Source organism: Camelina sativa, chromosome 14, assembly GCF_030686135.1.
Source record: "Camelina sativa cultivar CO46 ecotype springtype chromosome 14, ASM3068613v1".
Classification (NCBI taxonomy): Eukaryota; Viridiplantae; Streptophyta; class Magnoliopsida; order Brassicales; family Brassicaceae; genus Camelina; species Camelina sativa.
In genome coordinates, this window is record NC_141893.1 from 11,452,928 (window position 1) to 11,472,862 (window position 19,935).

A 19,935-nucleotide genomic window follows, 5' to 3' on the forward strand; every position below is an offset into this window, starting at 1 on the left:
AAAAATTATTAATTTATCATCTATATGAATTTAGTTTTATCAACCTGCCAATGTGGAAATTAAAATACACATTTTTCATACATTGAGTAATATATCTTCGTTTAAAAAAATTCAAATCACAACATATGCAAAAAAAAAAATATGCATTTATTAATCATAAGTGTTATATAAAAATTCCAAACAATTTGTAAATAAATTAAAATAAAGATGATAGGAGAATCATAATTTGAAATCTTAACATAATCTTCGAATTTAGTTATTAAAAATAATTATATTGTATACTTGGATATAAAATCTTAGTTTTTAAAATTCTGATTGGTTTATATATTTTTTTTAAAATATTTAGTAATTTCGTCCATAATTTTTTAGAGAGAGAAAATATTGTTTTTAGATTTTTTTAGATTTTTTAATATTTGATATGTGAGTGTTTTTTATTTTTTAATTATTTTTATTTATTTAAATTAGTTAATTAAGTTTAATTAATTTTTTCTAATGGCAATTGAATGTATTTTTTACACATTTTAAGGTTAGTTTCATATTTGTACTTCCCAATTAATATAGTAAGATTTCTTTTTAAAGCAACATGATTTAACAAGAAGGTGAAAAGAATTGTTAGTGCAAATTGTGAATAACCTTTTATTAAGCCGAGATTTGGTTATATAGAGAGACGACCTCACATGTGTTATATATCTCTCCTTGATGATTTGATTCAGTTGCAGAGCATTGAGGTGGATATCTTATTATGGTCTTCCTTTATGGGGAACGAACGATTGAGTTTCTGAAAATCTCTCTCCCGTTCATTTTATGACAATATCTGTAATATATTTGTCCACTCTACTGCAATTATTTGAGTTAAAAACTGATTCGGTTTTGTTTTCAATTTTTCTTGATCAATTTAATTTGAGCTAGAAGTTAGCATAGATGATGTTGATTGTTGTGTTATTATGTTGTTAAAAGTTAAAACTGGGGAAGGTATGTCACAACTGATCATAGTGACACTTTATTACACTACAAGGGAAAAATTTAAGTAAAATTTTCTTAAATTTCCTAATCGTTTGCAATGAAGAGAGGAACAGTACGTTTTGATATGATATTAAGAATATTTTCAAATGATTGATATCTTTGTTATTGTTATGATTTTAATAAATGAAAATTTCAAACAATGAATCTACTACACTAATTAGTTAACTTTATTAGTATCCTAAATTATAGGATCGATCAAGATTTTTCATTTTTGTAATTAATTACGGGAGATGATTGAGCGTCCGATTAAAAATTTGAGATTTTAACTTGGTGCTGTCAAAATTCAAAATTGAAAATAATAGGTGCTATCAAAATTTAAATTCAAATAATTTAGAGAAATATTCCAGAAGTGATTTTTTTTTCATTTCATTTGAATTTTAAAAATATATATAAACCATGTAAACTTTTTATATTTTATTTATAAAATAACAATAGTCAATAGGAACTATATTAATTAAAATATATATATATATATATATATATATTGTGAATATAATAGGATTGGAAGGAATTGTTCATGATAGATATGTAATTGTTCTCATAATTTGCAATCAATAATAAATCCAGACGATAAAAAAAAATAACTACGATCCCAACATATGAACTGACCGGTGTCACAATAGGATCCGCCGCGTCATGTGCCCTCTTCAAATTCAAACTGATATATGGCATTACTATACGTAATAATATGCTCCAGGAGAATTAATATACGTTAATATGCTTCAAATTCAAATTCAAATTATTCAATCGTTTGCTCCTTGACTCATGCCATTGTCATTATTGCTCACGTAGTAAATGTGGTGATTTGGTCGTGGTTGCTATAAAAACCGAGCCTCTGTTCTCAGTTTATATACTCTCGGACCATTTTTGGTGATTACAACTCTCTCACTCTCCCTCACGTCTCTCTCTCTCTCTCTCTCTATCTATCTATCTAAATGTCTCAAGAGTGTATTTTTGCTTTTCCGGACATGGAGCAAACGACGACGACGAACGATAATGAAGGATTGTGGAGTTGAAGTCAGTCGTGAAGAAGAAGGGTTCGAAGGTGCATTGACTCCTAAAGTGGCCACAAAGCATCTGAGAAATTCCCAGAATCCTGAGGACATTGGCATGACAGTCACTGAAGCTGAAAACGTAACTGTATGTTAGACACTAACTAACTAGTTTTGTCTGTTTTCCTCATGTCTTTGATTGTTGTTTCAAATAAATTGTGTTACATGGTAATAGGCCACTGGAGATTCGGGAAAGAAGGGAGCTGATGCTGTGATGATGAATGATAAAACTCCTCCAGTTGTAACATCAATAGGTAATTTGATCATCCTTATAACTCTCTGTGTTTAATTTCTGCATCACATATCTAATGATATGTAATGTCAAATGTCATTGTTTTCCCAGAAAAAGAATCTGTTTCAGTTGTAACTCCGTCCCTGATCATAACGGCAACACCCTTGAAACAAATAGAGGCTGAAACTGAAAGAAAGAATCAGAATGGTTTGGAAAATAGTTCAACTCAACAGGAGGTAAAGCTAGTTGGTCGTTTGATACATAACCAAACCATTATTGCTTTCACTAGATGCATGATGCTTATTATCTTTGCCTTATGAATTATGATTCTTATTTATTTTGGAATGAATGCAGATGCCTGAGGAGGAGGAGGAGAATAGCAGAGGAAAAAAGTTAGAGTGTCTGCAGAAGATGATTGAAGCTGAAAGACACAAACTTGAAAAAAAACTGGGGGAAATAGAGCGACATGCTTTGGAGCTGAAACATTTTCTTGCGAAACAGAAGACGCAAAGACACAAATTTGAAGAATCTCTGGATGAGTTAGAGCAAAACTTGGAAAGAAAAAACTGGGGGAGAAAGACCGAGTGATTTTGGTGCTGAAACATATGCTGAAGTTTTACAACGAATGTGTTGGCTCCCTAGTTATATGAAAGAATTTATTAGAATGTTCAATTCCAGTGTTATTCGTTTAAACGTTTTATAATTTCTTCTACATTCAGGTGTTATTTTTTTTGAATAAAATGTTCAATTTGAATTAAAAAGAAATAACGTGTTTACATCTAGTGCCACATCTGTTTAAATCAATGCAGAAGAAACAGAGTTTAGGATCCTCTTATGTGGAAAGTCTTGTTGCTAGCCAAAGTTGCAGACCGTTATTGGATTAAAAGTACTTTTATAATCAATTCTTTTAAATTCCTTAAGATTCTAGTGTTATTCAAGTTGTTGATTTTTCATTTATGTTGTTAAACTCTAGTGTTATTCGATGTTATATATATAATGTCTTGATATTGGTTAAATACATAAACATAACTTTCCTCTTCTTTTTTTTTATATGCGTTTTACTCTTTGCAAGAGATGTCTTTGCTTCGTGATTGTTAGACTGCAAGCTTATAATCGGAAAGTTGTCACGAGACTGGGTCAATTGATTAACTTTGCAAAGTCTGTGCTCACAAAGATTCAACTCCCTTGATATGGTTATACGTTCTTCGTCTCCTACTCTCAGACCACCATTTACTCCATTTGGCGAGAACGTAACAGACTCTCTGCTGCAGTCGGCATCTTCAACTTTTTCATCGATGCAACTACAGAACAGAACGTAACAGACGTAGCAGAGACAACGCGTTTATCAAACGTGTTGTTTATCACCTCTACATAAATCTATGGGGATAATAAGCCCGGTTACTCAACAAGGATTCCTTCACGTGTAAGTTTGTTTCATTAAATCCTTTACAATGAAGTAGATGTAAGTTACTTTGTCTGAGATCTTTTTGCAAATGTTTACTTTGGTTGATTTGTTAGTTTTATCACCATTTCTTTCTAAAATCAGTTTTAACATTTTCTCTCTTTGTCTGCTTGTTTGAGACAACCATTGCTTTCCAAACAAACAAGAAACTTTCAAATTTTTATTTACAATATCAGAATTTGCGTATGTCTATGACTTCATAAATTTATCTATCTCTCCTTCTCTCTCTTGTACTCATCTTCTCTCCATACCTCTGGAATATATCAGCCAAATCAAACAAGCTCACTTCTCTAAGTTTCTTGGCCATCTCTTCAAACATAACCACACCTTCCTCATTAGAATAACACTGCAAGAACTTGCTGTAATCAAATCTAGGAACTTCAAGCCCTCTCTTCAACGTTCTCTCAACATACTTCGTTGCTTCCAACCGTTTCTCTGCCTTGATCATACCTCCAACGAATATCGTATCGAAATTCACTAACGGGTCTGGTCCTTTCCTTCCTCTTCTCCCCAAATGTCCTTGCAGCAACATAAGATACGTATGCATTATCGGCTCGCACCCTCTCTGTATCATCTTCCTGAAAACATCAGTCGCTTCGCTTGCACGCTTAATCTTCACATTCCCTTTAATCAACGCATGATAGATACTAATATCCGGATTCTCAATCCCTTCCACCATCTTATACGCCTCTGCAACTCTTCGTTTAACCAACAGACCATAAATTATCTCCCCCCAAGTTAAGTTATCCACCTGAACACCTCTCTCACGCATTTCCTCCAACACCTTAAGTGCCAGATCAATCCTACCATTGTTACACAACCAACCAATCATAACCCTGTAGAAAGACACATCCAAATCACAACCTCTCTTGGAAACCATCACGTAAAAGACCTTGGAAGCTTCATCGAACTGGTTTTGCTTCAGAAAAGTCTCCATAACCTTTTTACCAGCTTCAACATCAACCTCAAACCCTTCATCCATCATCAAATTCCAAAGCTTAGCAGCTTCAACCAAATCACCAACATCACAAAACCCTTGTATCATCGTCCTGTAAGTAACCTCATCAGGTTTGATAAACTCCTTCAGCTTATTAACAACAAACTTAGCTTCCTCAACAAGCTTCTCTTTACACAGAGTCTCCACTCCCCTGTTCATCGTTCCCACGTTATACAAATACCCAAACCCGTTCATCAGATGTAAAAAGCTTACACATTTATTCAACTCACGAGCAGAAGCAAGCGTTTTCAACACAATCCGAAACGTCTTGTCGTTAACCAATCCGCGTTTCCCGATCTCTTGAGCTAATTCCCAGAAAAGATCCATGTTTCTCGATTTCCCAATGATTCCGAGCATCTTGTTAGAGGTGGTTGAGGTGTGTGAGAAATCGGGGTGGTGGGTTTGAGAATAGAGGAAGAAACGGTGTACCGGACGCCACGAGAGTGGGAAATTGTTGCAGACTTGGAGGAAGAACTCGTGGGTTAGTTGAAATTTTGTGGAGGAGAGCTTTGAGATGAGACGTGAATCAGGAGAGTGTTGTTGCTGGTAGAGGATTGTACAGACTCGGAGGAGATGGTCTTGGTTTATCGGTGTGATGGAACTCGGTTGAGTTAACTCGGTGAAGAGTCGTCGTATTGGGTTTCTGATGTTTATCATCCTCCGTGAAGATACGACGGCGATAGCCATAATGTTTTCCGGCGAATTGAGAAAAAAAGATGGGACAAAAAACTAAATTAGGGTGAATTTGCGACTTTTGAGTGTTAAAAAAAAGAAAGAAAAAGAAATGGAGATGCGGGGGATCGAACCCCGTGCCTCTCGCATGCAAAGCGAGCGCTCTACCATTTGAGCTACATCCCCATCGATGCTTACGATCGTAATTAAATGTTTATATAATTACACAAAACGGTGTTGTGAGGAAGCGAAAAGGTCGTTAAGTTAGTTAGGAGGAACAGCGAAGAAAAACCCAGGAATTGCGGGAGACACAGAGAGGCGAGCTTGGGATCTCAAGGTTGAGATTTAGTCTTCTTCCGCCATTTGCGAATCATCTTCAGTACTCTCTTTTTATATTTCTCTCTTTCCCTCCCCATCTCTTCCGAAATCAATTTTTTATTTGTGTTGATTTATCTATATATCTCACATAGGAAAAACAAAACAAACGAACATAGATATCAAGATCATTGGAAGAAAATGTCATCGTCAGGATCCGACAAAGAGAGAGAGACTTTTGTCTATATGGCTAAGCTCTCCGAGCAAGCCGAGCGATACGACGGTAACGAAATGTCTTTTTTTATTATGTCGATTTTAATTTACATATATCTCTGTAAAAATTGATGGTTTGGTGTAATGTAATGTGCAGAGATGGTGGAGACGATGAAGAAAGTGGCGAGAGTGAACAGCGAGCTGACGGTGGAAGAGAGGAATCTGTTGTCGGTTGGTTACAAGAACGTGATCGGAGCAAGAAGAGCTTCGTGGAGGATAATGTCGTCGATCGAGCAGAAGGAAGAGTCCAAAGGCAATGAATCGAATGTGAAACACATCAAGGGTTATCGCCAAAAGGTAGAAGATGAGCTTGCCAACATTTGTCAAGACATTCTCAACATCATTGATCAGCATCTCATCCCTCACGCTACCTCAGGGGAAGCCACCGTCTTCTACTACAAGATGTGAGATAACATTACAAAAACACTCTTCTTTCTTTCTTGCATCATCATCTTCATCTGCAAGTGAAACTAAATGTTTTAATCTGGAAATTTGTAGGAAAGGAGATTATTACCGTTACTTGGCTGAGTTTAAGACCGAGCAAGAGAGGAAGGAAGCCGCTGAACAGTCGCTCAAAGGCTATGAGGTATATATTGAATATTATGTTTTTCTCTCAGACACTTGTATATTAGGAGAACTTTGGTCTGATGCATTTATCTTGATTAGGCTGCAACACAAGCTGCAAGCACTGAGCTTCCTTCGACCCATCCGATTCGTCTTGGCCTTGCTCTTAACTTCTCTGTTTTCTACTATGAGATCATGAACTCTCCTGAAAGGTCTCAATCTAAAACATCAATTCAATAAATATACCATCAAGTGTTCAACTTTGTTGTGATATGGTTTCTAGAAAACTGTTGCAGAGCTTGTCATTTGGCTAAGCAAGCCTTCGATGAGGCGATTGCGGAGTTAGATACTCTAAGTGAGGAGTCGTACAAGGACAGCACTTTGATCATGCAGCTCCTGAGAGACAACCTCACTCTCTGGACTTCTGATCTTCCTGAAGATGGAGGTCTGTCTGAAAATCACACAGCACACATGATGTCTCGAAATGTTTGAGCTTAAGCAATGGTTTTGTTATGTTTTCAGGAGAAGACAACATCAAGACTGATGAACCCAAGCAAGAACAGGGTAAGCCTGCCGAAGCCACTGAGGTAACTCACTTTAATATGAAGTGCATGAATTGTCCTTGTTGGGTCAAAAGCTCAATGTTGTTTTGTTTATTTGTTTCAGAACTGATCAAAGGGCTTGGAAGTTGAATGAGATTAGATTCGATGCCCAGAAGGGGGAGGCAAATTCCTTCAAATTCCATAGCTTGGTTTCATCAGCAAGATGGGATCAGAGACAATTGAATTCAATCCTATATTGTTTCTGTTTTTTGTATTACTTTTCTTCTTCTCTAATTTTGTTGTCAATTTTTATGTCATCAATATTTTATGTTATGCAATTATATTATGATTTGATCAGATATACCTCTGCCGTTATACATTTCCAATCAAGTGTATACTAAAGAATGGCCAACTGAACAAACAAACAAACACAAATACCCTGACTCTAAATGTCAACAGCAAAAAAACGCAAAACAAAAATCTTGTTATGATTTATTTAACTCTTGGACAGAGTAATGATCATTATTGCTGATGGTTTTATGGACATTCAAACTGCATTGTATACAGAAAGAAAGAAAAACTTAGCATAAGAGCTAAGGACAAACCCTAACCATATACAAAAAGATGGGAGAAGATAAATGAAACAAAAAACTCTTCTTCTTGCTCTGTCATGGTTCTTCCTTATCAAAGAAACTCTGAGGCAAGGTAAAATCTTCTTCATGATTCAGAATGTCAATGTCCTCATCGTCTGATTTCTGAAACCCACAGAGGTAACAGATTAAAACCATTAGCACAACTCCAAACAAAGCCATGAAGTGAAACCTACAGCTATGAGATACTATAATCAACCATGCTTATTACTCACCAGCATGTCGATGTTGTAGAAACGATCAAGTAGCTGAAGAACCTCATCAGCTGTGAACTGTCGGTCAAAGCTATGGACAGGAATAGTTCGATAGAAAGACTCAAATCAGTAAGGATCAGAGCTTCATTTGATTGAAAGTATGAAACAGACTCTGTAACAAAACAAACAAACCTTCTTCCGAGATACTCCATCAGACCATAAAGAACAAAGTGGCGATGTATCCCTACACACACCATCATATATAATCCCATTAGTAGAAATCAAAGAACTGATCAATGTCCAAGCACAAGAGACATTGAAATGATTTGCCTTTCTGTTAAAGGGTTATTTCTACGGCTTCTGATCACTAACATGAAAGAAAAAGTAGCAAAAAGGATCAAGATTTGAGTTGTGAAACTTGCCTTTGAGTTTAACAGGAGGATAGATTTCAAGAGCTTCTAATAACTTCAGCTCTAATTCAACCTGTGACTGCTCCTGAAGAAGCATATCCAATAAAAGAGGAACCTTTAAAAAACCTCAGATCATATAATAAATAAAATGGTGGTGAAGAGAAAGAAGAGAGAGAGAGAGAGAGAGAGAGAGAGAGAGAGAGAGAGAGAGAGAGAGAGAGAGAGAGATGACCTTGGAGAGAGAGGAGGCGGAGGAAGGTAAAGCTTTGCAGGGAGAGTGTACGGACATGCCGTCTTGCTCTTCCTCTTTTGCTTTCCCTCCGCCACTTTCGTCCGTTCTTCCACCCATTTTTTTTTAGGGTTTTGTGGCTTTGATCCCAAAAATGTGGTGGAAGCTTCTCAAATGCTGTTTGTATACAGAAGAGCTTGTTGGATCTCTGATCTGGGCCGGCCCATCTTCATTTTCAAGGCCTTGTTTTTGTAAATTCATTTTGATAACATATATGCTGACGTGGACATCCACCGGAAGAAGTAGTAACATTAACTCTAAAATGTAAAATAATACAAATGTGAATCCTAATTTAAATCATGCAAGTTAATGGAAATTTTGGTTTTAATAAACAAATTTGAGGATCCCATAAAAGTATAAAAATGCTGATATGAGAGACAAACACTCTTATTATATATAGAGAGAGATTCATTTTGGATTTTAGTTGTTTAGTGCTCGGCCCCTGGAGTAGTCAATGTTGAACAGCATGTTCCTGCGGTTCTCTGTTCCCATCCTGATCTGAAACTTCTTGGCCAATTCCTCCACTTGATCATTGTTTTCATGGTCCATTTCCCTCACACATCGCCTTCTGAGCTTTTTCAATGTCTCCCTGGAGGGTTCAAATCCAGCCTTGATCTGTATAATTGTAACATGTATTAGTTTCTCAGAGCCATGTAAGCAAAACACACATCAGTATCTCATAGTGTGGTTAGGTTTTGTTTGTTATATCTTGTTTACCATGTCATCAACGACTGTCAGAGCTGATTTGGGATCCCGGTTAATGAGATGAGCATCAACCAGCAACGAATACGTCCGCGAATCAGGTTTAACACCTATGCTAACCAGATGCTCGAATACATTGGTGGCCTCAAAAGTCTGCAAGGCAAAATAGGCTAGAGTCGTTAGGCCTAATTGTTCATTCATGTAAAAGAATACTAGAGAGTGAGTTGATATCGAAACACCACCTTCTTGACTTTTCCAAATGCATATAGTAAAGCATTGTATGAATCGATATTAGGAGTCAGTCCAAAGGAAGCACTTATTGCCTCAAACGTCTGATAAGCGCGATCCAGATCCCATGTGTTTGCGCAGCCAAGAATTATACAGTTTAGTGCAGCAACAGACTTATATGGAGTATCACCTTTACTCAAACTTTCCAACTGGAAGTATACCTGGTGGATTATGTGACAGTGCAAGGTCAGATAAGCTAAACATTATATCTGCTTAGTCCCAAAGCACTCAAAAGTTCGACTTCGATAAACAGGTTCTATTAATTAAATGCAATGACCCTAAATTACTTCTTGTTACGAAGACAACTGAGAATATGTAGAAAAATTACCCTTAGAAAGAGTCGAGGTATACCTCATCCAAAGTCTCAAAACCTTTCTTAGAGCACGCGACAACCAGCGGGTATAACGATGTAAAAGGTGAAAGCAATTCCTCCACAACTTCTTTTCCAGAGTCTGCATAAGCGGATTCAAGTTCATGAAGCGTAGTGAAAGCTTTTTGCAGATTCCCCAACGATGCATAGGCATTTATCTTTGCAATGTAAGATGCAGGGTTAGCTGCCTTCCTCCCGCACAGACTCTGTTTCAGAATCGTCCATGATCCTTCCACTAAAGATGAACTACAAGTCCTAGCAGCAGTTGCAAGACCAGCTACTACCAACCCTTCATCAACAGAGAGAATAACCGAGGGCCTAGCCATTTCGCCTCTAGTGATCCACTTGAACATAAATTCAAACGCATAAAATGCTAACTTGCTATTATCCTCTTGAATTGCAACTTCTGCAATATAATTACACAGTATCCAGCTAGGGCAAAGGGACTTGTTCCGATCAACAGCCTACGCAACAAGAACAAAATATAGTCGATAAAAGGGGCGACAAAAGCTTCAAATGACGACCAAAGATAACAAAAACTCGTCTTTACCTTGCACCTTTCGATGATGGAGACCAGTGTATCTGTCCTACCTCTGGCTACACAACTACGAACACATTCAGTAAAGACTGTGGTGGATAACATATAACCAGATTTGAGTGCCAAGTCCATAATTTTCATGGCTTCGTCATTCTTCCCAGAACCAAAATGCATTCCAATAACCAAATCATATGATTCATCATCCGGAAGAGACTCCTTCCCCAACAGGAGCATCCTGACGTAATTACAAGTCATGATACATTCTTATAAAAAAAAATCAACTTTAGCATTACACCAACATCAGTGACAGCTATCAGAGATAATAACCCTTTTGGTATCAGAACCTATCACCGTTGTTCAATCATGTAAATTTCTATTCTTTTGCACTATGTTCTAAGCTATCTCCGCATAGAAACTACAATATATAACAGAATAGGTAATAAATCTCACTCACTAACTGGACAGTAACTTAGCAGCAATGTTTCATTTCTGAAAGATAAAAAAGTATTAGTCTTTATCAAAGTCAGAGGATCTAACCGTTCAAGTAGCTTCATGGCAGCATCGGTCTCTCTAGACTGGTACATAGCCTTCAAGACAAGATTATAAGACGCAGTATTGGGAGCAACAGAGAACTCTTCCATTGGCGCAACAAGATCGAGCATGTCTGCAGCCGAAGCACCCATCATCAAATTAGCACGAAGGTAATGATTGTAAAGGTTAACATCAGGCTTGTTCGGCTTCCCATTCTTGTCAAGCGATCGAACCCAGAACTCGAAAAGCTGTTTCATATCGGACCAACGCTGCGAGGCGGTCCAATCAGCAAACATGTTCAGAAGAGAGTTCATGTCAAGCGTCTCGGAGAGAGCTCTGATTCGAGCAGCAGGGGCTTGGTTTAGAAATCCCAAGGGGACGAGAGACTGGTTGAAGGAAGGAGTGTTTGGGATCGGGCAACGCCAATTCTCTTGGTAAAGAGGGCTTCCCGTTGCTGGGTTAGGTGGAAGAGGGGTTGAGTTTGATTGGTGGTTTGGTGTTTCGTGATCTGTTGTTGTTTCGGTTGCGAGCTGAGGATCTTGAGAGAGGAATGGTGTACCGGAAATGGCTCTGATGGTTGAAGTAGGATTGGGTTTAAGGGTTTTGAGGAGAGAGAAACGGGATCGGGTAAAGAGATGAGACGCCATTGTTGGAAAGATCTGTTCTGGGAAAAAGGGGTTTATCTGTGTGTGTTTTAGGGTTTTCTGAGTTCAGATGAGTCTTCCCGGTCGTGATGATCTGTAACCTCGATGACAACAGTGGCATTTCAGAGATTATCCCACAAAGATGATGTCATTTTTTCAGGAGTTGTCTTTGACTCTCGGGACATGTTTAGGCCTTTTAGTATAAAGCCCGGCCCATTAATATATACAGCCCACACCATTTTCTCAAAACACACGTAATATTGTTGGTTTTAATTGTCAAATTACTTTTTTTAATGGTTAGTGTTGCGAGATAATCTTTCACTAATGGTTGGTGATGAGTTTCATACGTGATATCAGCATGAAAGGTTCATTTGAAATAGGAATGATGAGAATAATTAAGGAAGTTTGCTCTCTGTGCAGCACATTATTCGTGGATTAATTTCTCGGTTTAACAAAGGCACTTCATCGGCTATGAAGGGTATATTAAGAGGTGGAGTCTATATTCAGAGTGAAATAGAAGCTATAAAAATGTGGTTTTCGCTAACAACGTATCACGAACAGTGAAAAAGATTGACCGTAGGAATTTGAGAGAACAAGCGAAAATCTCAATAGTCGAGTTGTGAAATATCGTCCTTCCGCATGATATCCCTCTAACGGAATCTCATTTCATGGTGCATGTATGATATGTACCGATATGTGTTTAGAATTACTTTATAACCTTTTTTATATATATTACGCAGACGGCAGAACGGATAAAATTTTTTTATTGAACTTCACATGCATTTAATAACTCTCATACGAAAGATGTCATTTTTTTGTCCACTGAATCTAGCATACACGCATATATCTATGACGTGAACTAAATTCACCAACCATGTCAACATTATAAATTTATATATCATCAATTCATCATCATGCGTCTATAAACATATATCTATGACGTTGAACCTTTCGTTTAATTCTTTTCAATGACAAGGTTATTTTTAATTTAAATTGTATTTATACTTTAATTTCTTATATTTTCATAATTTAATTTGAAGTGTATTTACCGTAACTTATATTTCTGTTTGAACTTATATTTATGACGTTGAACCTTGACGTTGAACTTATATCTAGCATACACGCATATATCTATGACGTTGAACCTTTCGTTTAATTCTTTTCAATGACAAGGTTATTTTTAATTTAAATTGTATTTATACTTTAATTTCTTATATTTTCATAATTTAATTTAAAGTGTATTTACCGTAACTTATATTTCTGTTTGAACTTATATTTACTAAAAATACTTTTCAAATGACCGATCTAAAGTTTAAAAATAAATGACTACCAAAAAAAAAGGTCATTAATTCCGTACGTTAGAGGTAACGTTTATAGCTAATTTTGGTCGTCTCATCGTCAACAATTTGAATTCTCGGATGATTAGTGCGACTTTGTGACTTGTGACACAATCACACGTGTTGTAATGCGGATGCAAAGTTTTTCCCTGCACATGGATCCCTCGCTTAGCCGCTTTGCCTTAGAAAAGTACTTAACACTTAAGTTTTTGCCTTTAAAGAGTAATACTATTTCCAATAGTTGTGTTCTTTTCCCTGTTTTTCTCCATTACTTTTCATCGGTTAGTGCTTCAGAAATCAAACTACTTTATAACTTTAAACATATCATTATATACTAGTTTATATCTTATAATATGTTTACAACAGTTTTTACTTTGCAAACGTGTGCATGCATGATGCATCTTTTGTTGTCTTTGGGGAAAGCTACACTCTATCTAAATCCTATAAAAGTAAAAAGAATGCAGCAGATGTACGTAAATTGAGGTGACAAATTAGTAAATAACAAAGCTAGTTTCCTTCACATAAAGTCCCACTACAATATTATGTGCGTCAACCGACCAATCATACATTGAATAGACGACAAGCATGCTTTCCACTTTCTCTGTTTGTTTCTCTCCAGACCCACATTGCTTTGAGTACTCAAAATCAAACATTTACAAGTCATCACACATTATTATCAGAACTTTTCTTAACTTAGGCTCGAGGGTATACTGCCTATTAGTACCCGAGAAATATCATAAACATTAAGCTCCATCATCGTATCAAGATCTCTCTCTCTCTCTCTCTCTCTCTCTCTCTCTCTCTCTCTCTAACAAAAACATAAACTCACATTTGTGGCACTGTTAGGGTTAAACAACTTCGACCAGTTTTTAGTAGTCATGGCGGTTTTGCTTCCTCTGTTTCTTCTCTCTATCATGTTTACCTATTCAAGTAAGCTTCTACAATATCCTCAACACATTTGTTTTCTTGGCTTTACGTACGCCTCAAATAGCTCTTGTCTTTTTTGTTTCTTAGTTAACGTTTACCTTGTAATGCTAATCTTTAACACATCTTCTATCTTTTATCTATTCTGATCCGATATCTCTGTTCTGTACTAGATGCGGCGGTTTGTGTATGCAAGGACGCGAGCGAGCCGGAACTTCAGAAGGTGATAGACTTCGCGTGCGGAGGAGGTGCTGACTGTACTCAGATTCAGACGACCGGAGCTTGTTATCAACCAAACACCATCAAGAACCATTGTGACGTCGCCGTTAACAGCTACTACCAGAAGAAAGCTCCAACCGGCGCCACCTGTGACTTTAACGGCGCCGCAGTCATCTCCACTTCCCCTCCTTCGAGTATATATATCTTCCATTGAAACCATAACTTCTTTTTATCTCAAATGGTGTATATATTTTTTTTGCTGACTCTTTCTTACTCTGTTCTTGCAGCTACTTCAAGCTGTTTATCTAGTTCCAGGTATGTTTCACTTCACCTTGCCTGCCTTATAGCTTAGATTAGGTTTTTTATAACTCGTGATCGTTTGCTTAGTGTTTTCTTTAGATCAGTATGAGCTCTCTGATTATTCTAGTCGTTGATTAGTTCAATAACTTGTGTATTAGTTTACTACGTATTTACCAAATTTTTAAAACATTTTTAGAGATTGCGATGATGGTTCAAGTGTGTTTATAAGAGTACATTCTTTTGCAGCTCCAACGGAACCCCCACAACCGGAAATACATCCACCGGAAATTCAACCGCCGGAACTCCAGGCATTACAAATCCAACCACAGGCAACTCCACCGGCAATTCAACAACCAGCACACCTACCGATGATAGGCCGACTTCGTCTTCGTTAGCATTTCCTGGAAATACTATGGGACCGTCAAGCAGCACCAGCGGTTTAGGTGGCGGTGATCCCAACGCTGGAGAAGAGCTCTCTGTCCGATCCACGACGATCATCTTACTAGCTACCATCGCTGCCGTGGCTTTGAAGGTTTAGGTGAAATCATCTCGGATGACATGGATGCTCATTTGTTATATGAGATATTAAAGCCAAGTTAGAGCGTCTCTTTCTTTTCCCACTTTTTAATCTTTGTAGGGTTGTGATTCTCTCTTTCTCTGTCTTTTATTTTATTTTGGTTTATAGGAAACCATAATAAGGAGTTTTCTTGCTTTCTTTTGTAAATCGACGATGCTCTTTGGTATGTATTCTTTTTCTTACCTATCGTTAGTTATGCGTCCAATGTGTCATTGTCGATTTCATATTTCAAAATTTCGGATACTGTCTTCATTCTTATCTAATCTATCATCTTCTCTAAAGAACATTGGCGAGATTAATTTGTCTCCATATAGGGTTTATTATAGATGTGTAATAAATTAAAGTAAAAACGTAGTAAATTTTAGAAAAAAATACATCAACATTTGAACATAGAGTTTGTAATGAAAGTGAACCGAACCGAACCGAATTATTAATTTATTTACCGCCGATTGACCTACTTATATATTTGGTATTTGCTTTTAAAACCATTGTTTCGTCCGAATTTTCTAATTGTCAATTTTTGCACTCGAATTCTTACTTGAGATTGGTGTTTAGAAAAGGTTTACATGAATGGGTTTTCAATCTTATTAAAGGAACAAGAGAAGCGATTGCAGAAATTAATATTAGCTCTCGAGGCTGAAAAACTGGAAATAAGTTAGCGAGTCCTTGAAGGATGACCACGATGATGCATTCATGGTTGTTATGGGAACCTAGAACCGCCTTCGGGTTTTTTTTTTGTATTATGGTCATGGTTTATTTTTAATATATATTTAGGTTTAAAGCGGTTTATTTTTTGAATATATAATACTAATATATTTTGTACTTCACTGAAGAAACTGAAATTATAATAATACCTCCATTGGTGAGATACCCCATAGTCGATAGAGTATCTCATTCACAAATTTAATAAAGAGTTTATATTAAATTAATTTCTTTATATCTTTAAACATATCAAATACATTTTAGTTACATTATATTTTTTAAAACAAATGACTAAAGTTAACAATTATTTTATCCAAATTCCAGGTATATATAAATCACATTAGAAATTTTGTAAAAATAATGACAAAGATTTGCATATTATTTTATCTAAATATCAAAATGTTGGAAAATAGTTAATTTTATATTTTTATAATAATATTAACCTAAACTAATACTAATTAAAATAATATTAATATAATTACGGAGCTTGGTGTATAGATAGTTTTATTTAATAAAACCAAAATATTAACATATATACTATTTCAATTATATTATAATTCATAGTGTATTTGGTTTATAAAAGGAAATATTAAATCAATTCTACTATGACATGTGTATGAGATAGATATCTCTGAGGGTCTCTCAAATCGAATGAGAAACGATTCCAAACATTATAGTTTTATAATTATATATGTTTTTAATTTTGATTTATTTTTAATGAGAATTTCTAAAAAAAGAGACCCCAAATGAAAATATATGCCTTATGATTTATAGGAAGAACTTCATTAAGATATATAAGGAGCAACTCATCAAGAGAAAGAACAAGCTACTTGTTATGGGTGATTTAAAATTTTGTTTATGTCTTATTTTTTAATTAACAAGTGGATTGTAAGTGATTTGTATTTGTTCTGGATTTTGAATGGGTATATATATATACAAACTATACAAGCTAATGAAGACGAATGGAATATATTGTCAGAAGTGGTACATTTTTTGTTCTAATGTCTCAAATGTTATTATCTCAAATGTCTTGTTCAAATAAGTGTGTTGCAAAGTTTGATCACATTGATTATTTCTAACAAGTTTTCTTTTCTAAACTAGCGTATATTTTTTGATCTTGAGGATTGAGGATGTCTATGGGAATATCTGAGAATCCAACAACCAGAAACACGTAAATCAAGTTTAAATAGAATGTCCATTTTATTTGAAAATTTGGTATTTATTTGATCCCATGTTTTGATTTTCTAGAGATTAGTGTTTCTCTTTTCATTTATCGGTAATAATCGGTTCATATTGCTCAAATTTCTGTTTTCGGTAAAATGACTTAACACGAAACCTCATGCTTTTCTTGTGCCATGTCCTCCTGAAAACAAAACATTTGATTAGCGTAATAAATATACACTAAATTTAACCAACCTTCAATGCAACAAAAATTTGACCGATTACCAGCATCTTCTTGTAGTGGGATATTGCACTCTTTTCATACTCCAACATAATCCTATTAGCTTCATCCACATAAGGAGCCTTTGTCTTTATATTATCAGGAAAACCGCATGTCAAAAGCATAACAATTCTACGCTCCTAGACTAGTTAAAAACTAATAATGATAATTAGAATACATATATAATCCATCTTAGTAGTCCACGGTGCAGACAACTCTTTCATCTGTCATCAACTTTTTAAAAAATCTAGATACAATATCAAGCTATACAGCTCATAAGTGAAGTTTCTAAAATGTCATATCACATCACACTCACAAATTCAGTAATGTTCTCCATAGGGTCATTCTCATATTCCTCTTCGAACTAATCCCTGGTTTGTAGACAAAAATAAAATTTTCCATTCAACAAAACAATTAACCACATAGATTTTTTTTGTCAAAGGCATACTACTTAACACGGAAAATTGAGTGTTGTGGCTATGCTTACAGGAAGAGTAAAAATCCAGTTGTTGCTGTCTCCTCATATTCTGTTTGGACACATCCTTTAGACTCTGGCTATGGCTCATCAGATACCTTTCCCAAACACAACATGGGATTGGTATCAACCTAAACATAAGATAAGCTTCCATAAACTATGCAATGAAGCATTTACAGGTTGCTTCATATAGAAGAAATCTAGAGCTTTCTTCTCATATGTCTGCATGAGACTCTCAGCCTTCAAAAAGTAAGGACCTTTCTCTTGAATTAATGCAAAAGGCAGGCTAAGTCGCTTAAGAAAACATGTACACAATCTGCCCATCAAGCTAAGTGACTTGAGAAGAAAAAAAAATACTCAGAGAACTTGTCATAGATTTCCACTTTTTAGACAAATACTCAACCTATTTTCAAATGAAAAAAAAACGTGATAGTAAAGAACCAGGCGCAAGACATAATATAAATTTAAGATGGCAGAATTCTTTACATTCACATAGTCGTCAGCTGATAGGTTCTTGGACAACTCCGCTGAACCGAAAATGTTCTCCTCCCTAAAATTAAAGAAATATAAGTAAATAACACATAATATAGGTAGAAGACCAACCGAGGGATATTATGAAAAGCTTACACGAACAATAAGAATCCCGTGGCTGAAGGTGCAGTATCCTCAGGATTTGATTCCTCGAATTCCTCTGACATTGCATCGCCGAATCCCTCTTGAAAGCGGGCTACAAGAATCTTCTCATATTCGACTATGTTCTTTTCGGCCTTTGAGATGAATGGAGCCTTGTCCTAAGGCATATACAAGACATCAAAAGTTAGAAAATAAAAAAGGAAAGATTATGTTTTTTTGTAAGAAGACAAAACAGCTTAAAAATATACGTACAACATCAGTCATGGATTCCCACACATTTGACAATCGCTTGAGCAGTTACACAAACAAATTGTAAGTAAGACTACAACGACTGAAGCAAGTTTAATAGATAGAAAAAGAAAAAAAAAATGAAACTCACATTTGCTGTATCACCAGCTTTGATATCCATCGTAGGGTAGAGCTCCGCTATTTCAACAAAAAAATTAAGAAAAAGCATTAACTCCGCGAGAATGTAAAAGTATTAAAACTGGAAAAATACGACCAAAAAAATAAAAAAATAAAAATCAGTAGAGTTACCAAAAAACGGAAAAAGAGGAGATGGCTTTGTGAAGTTCAACAAAATCGTGAAAAAGAAATGACCTATCAATCATTAATGGTATTAACTTTGATGTAAAAGATATTTCTCATTTATTAATCAATGTTGAGGTACGATTACAAAGGTATTTATAGTGTACATAAGTATATCAGAATAGTAAGCTAAAGGAGACAGGCACCTCCATTGGTTATACATAAGATGTCTTCCCTAATTTTTTAATACTGGTCTAACACGGGTTGAAATTCATTTTATTTATATTATAATTTTTATATAAAATATAATTTATGTGATTGTTTTTAAAAGTTTTTTTGGATAAAACGTTATGCAATAAAATCATATGCTAAATATGATGACTTGAAAAAAGACACTTATTTCGTAAGTTTTCTATTATTAATGATTCTAGATAATTATCTGTGCTATAACATTGGTTAAAATTTATTTTATATAAAATTTTGTATATTTTATATTTTAAAATAAAAATTTAATATGTTGTATTAGGTTATATATGTGAAGCTATTTCAACAATGTATATTCTACACCATGACTTGAATGTTATTATTCTACACCATAATTTTGTAAATTTGAATTTAAATATTCAAATTTTGACCCGTTACTCAGTAAATTTTTTAATTCAATTGACTTTATATTTAAAGAATAATATTACTAAAGCTTGAATATTTTATAGATTGAAAAATTTATATTTGTTTTTAAAAATTCAACTTATGGTATATCCGGAAATAAAACTATTTTTTGATTATAATAAATAATATGATAATTTATTTGTTTCACAAAATAGACTCATATATAAAAATCAAAGGTGAAGTATAATGATAGTTAACAAATTAATATGTTAAGTTAGATATCAAAAGATTTTATTTGATGAATAATTTAATAAAGGAAATTAATATGGTAAGTTAGATGATATGATTCTTTAGAATATTTTCTTTAAGATTTTCGGTATAATCTATTTGTAAATAGTTAATCTATCATTAATATATAACCTATTTTTAATCAATTTATTAA

General features: G+C 35.0%; 6 protein-coding genes and 1 non-coding gene across 10 annotated transcripts; 3 read left to right on the forward strand and 4 right to left on the reverse strand.

Moving 5' to 3' along the window:
* The first annotated feature begins 1,879 nt into the window (after positions 1-1,879).
* LOC104741204 (DUF724 domain-containing protein 3-like) lies at positions 1,880-3,021 on the forward strand. Its single transcript, XM_010461999.3, has 4 exons — positions 1,880-2,163; positions 2,251-2,329; positions 2,419-2,543; positions 2,662-3,021. The coding sequence occupies exons 1-4, from the start codon at positions 2,020-2,022 to the stop codon at positions 2,893-2,895; spliced, it is 582 nt and encodes a 193-aa protein (XP_010460301.2). The 5' UTR covers positions 1,880-2,019; the 3' UTR covers positions 2,896-3,021.
* A 232-nt stretch (positions 3,022-3,253) lies between these two features.
* LOC104741205 (putative pentatricopeptide repeat-containing protein At1g26500) lies at positions 3,254-5,582 on the reverse strand. 3 transcript variants are annotated; one of them, XM_087485674.1, is made up of 2 exons: positions 4,467-5,582; positions 3,254-3,790 (listed from the first exon to the last, which is right to left on the reverse strand). In XM_087485674.1, the coding sequence occupies exons 1-2, from the start codon at positions 5,451-5,453 to the stop codon at positions 3,725-3,727; spliced, it is 1,053 nt and encodes a 350-aa protein (XP_087341800.1). In that variant the 5' UTR covers positions 5,454-5,582; the 3' UTR covers positions 3,254-3,724. The 3 variants fall into 3 exon arrangements, with proteins under 3 accessions (XP_087341800.1, XP_087341801.1, XP_010460302.1); XM_087485675.1 differs by lacking the exon at positions 3,254-3,790 and having other exon boundaries at positions 3,900-4,917; positions 4,997-5,489; XM_010462000.3 differs by lacking the exon at positions 3,254-3,790 and having other exon boundaries at positions 3,900-5,553.
* On the reverse strand, positions 5,552-5,624 carry TRNAA-UGC (transfer RNA alanine (anticodon UGC)). Its single transcript has one exon. It is a non-coding gene; the product is annotated as a tRNA-Ala (tRNA).
* A 192-nt stretch (positions 5,625-5,816) lies between these two features.
* On the forward strand, positions 5,817-7,493 carry LOC104741206 (14-3-3-like protein GF14 iota). Its single transcript, XM_087485676.1, has 7 exons — positions 5,817-6,036; positions 6,124-6,430; positions 6,525-6,612; positions 6,693-6,802; positions 6,887-7,035; positions 7,113-7,177; positions 7,257-7,493. Exons 1-7 carry the CDS (start codon positions 5,955-5,957, stop codon positions 7,260-7,262), a joined length of 807 nt encoding a protein of 268 aa, XP_087341802.1. The 5' UTR covers positions 5,817-5,954; the 3' UTR covers positions 7,263-7,493.
* A 104-nt stretch (positions 7,494-7,597) lies between these two features.
* Positions 7,598-8,781, reverse strand: LOC104741207 (uncharacterized). The gene is made up of 5 exons (XM_010462003.3): positions 8,619-8,781; positions 8,399-8,471; positions 8,169-8,220; positions 7,998-8,067; positions 7,598-7,887 (listed from the first exon to the last, which is right to left on the reverse strand). The coding sequence occupies exons 1-5, from the start codon at positions 8,733-8,735 to the stop codon at positions 7,801-7,803; spliced, it is 399 nt and encodes a 132-aa protein (XP_010460305.1). The 5' UTR covers positions 8,736-8,781; the 3' UTR covers positions 7,598-7,800.
* A 123-nt stretch (positions 8,782-8,904) lies between these two features.
* On the reverse strand, positions 8,905-11,919 carry LOC104776638 (pentatricopeptide repeat-containing protein At1g26460, mitochondrial). 2 transcript variants are annotated; one of them, XM_010462004.3, is made up of 6 exons: positions 11,111-11,919; positions 10,586-10,808; positions 10,017-10,499; positions 9,620-9,826; positions 9,393-9,530; positions 8,905-9,290 (listed from the first exon to the last, which is right to left on the reverse strand). In XM_010462004.3, the coding sequence occupies exons 1-6, from the start codon at positions 11,749-11,751 to the stop codon at positions 9,096-9,098; spliced, it is 1,887 nt and encodes a 628-aa protein (XP_010460306.2). In that variant the 5' UTR covers positions 11,752-11,919; the 3' UTR covers positions 8,905-9,095. The 2 variants fall into 2 exon arrangements, with proteins under 2 accessions (XP_010460306.2, XP_087341799.1); XM_087485673.1 differs by having other exon boundaries at positions 9,620-9,820; positions 10,011-10,499; positions 11,111-11,887.
* Positions 11,920-13,558: 1,639 nt separating this feature from the next.
* On the forward strand, positions 13,559-15,386 carry LOC104741209 (carbohydrate-binding X8 domain-containing protein-like). Its single transcript, XM_010462005.3, has 4 exons — positions 13,559-14,015; positions 14,183-14,422; positions 14,516-14,543; positions 14,775-15,386. Exons 1-4 carry the CDS (start codon positions 13,964-13,966, stop codon positions 15,064-15,066), a joined length of 612 nt encoding a protein of 203 aa, XP_010460307.1. The 5' UTR covers positions 13,559-13,963; the 3' UTR covers positions 15,067-15,386.
* Positions 15,387-19,935: the final 4,549 nt, after the last annotated feature.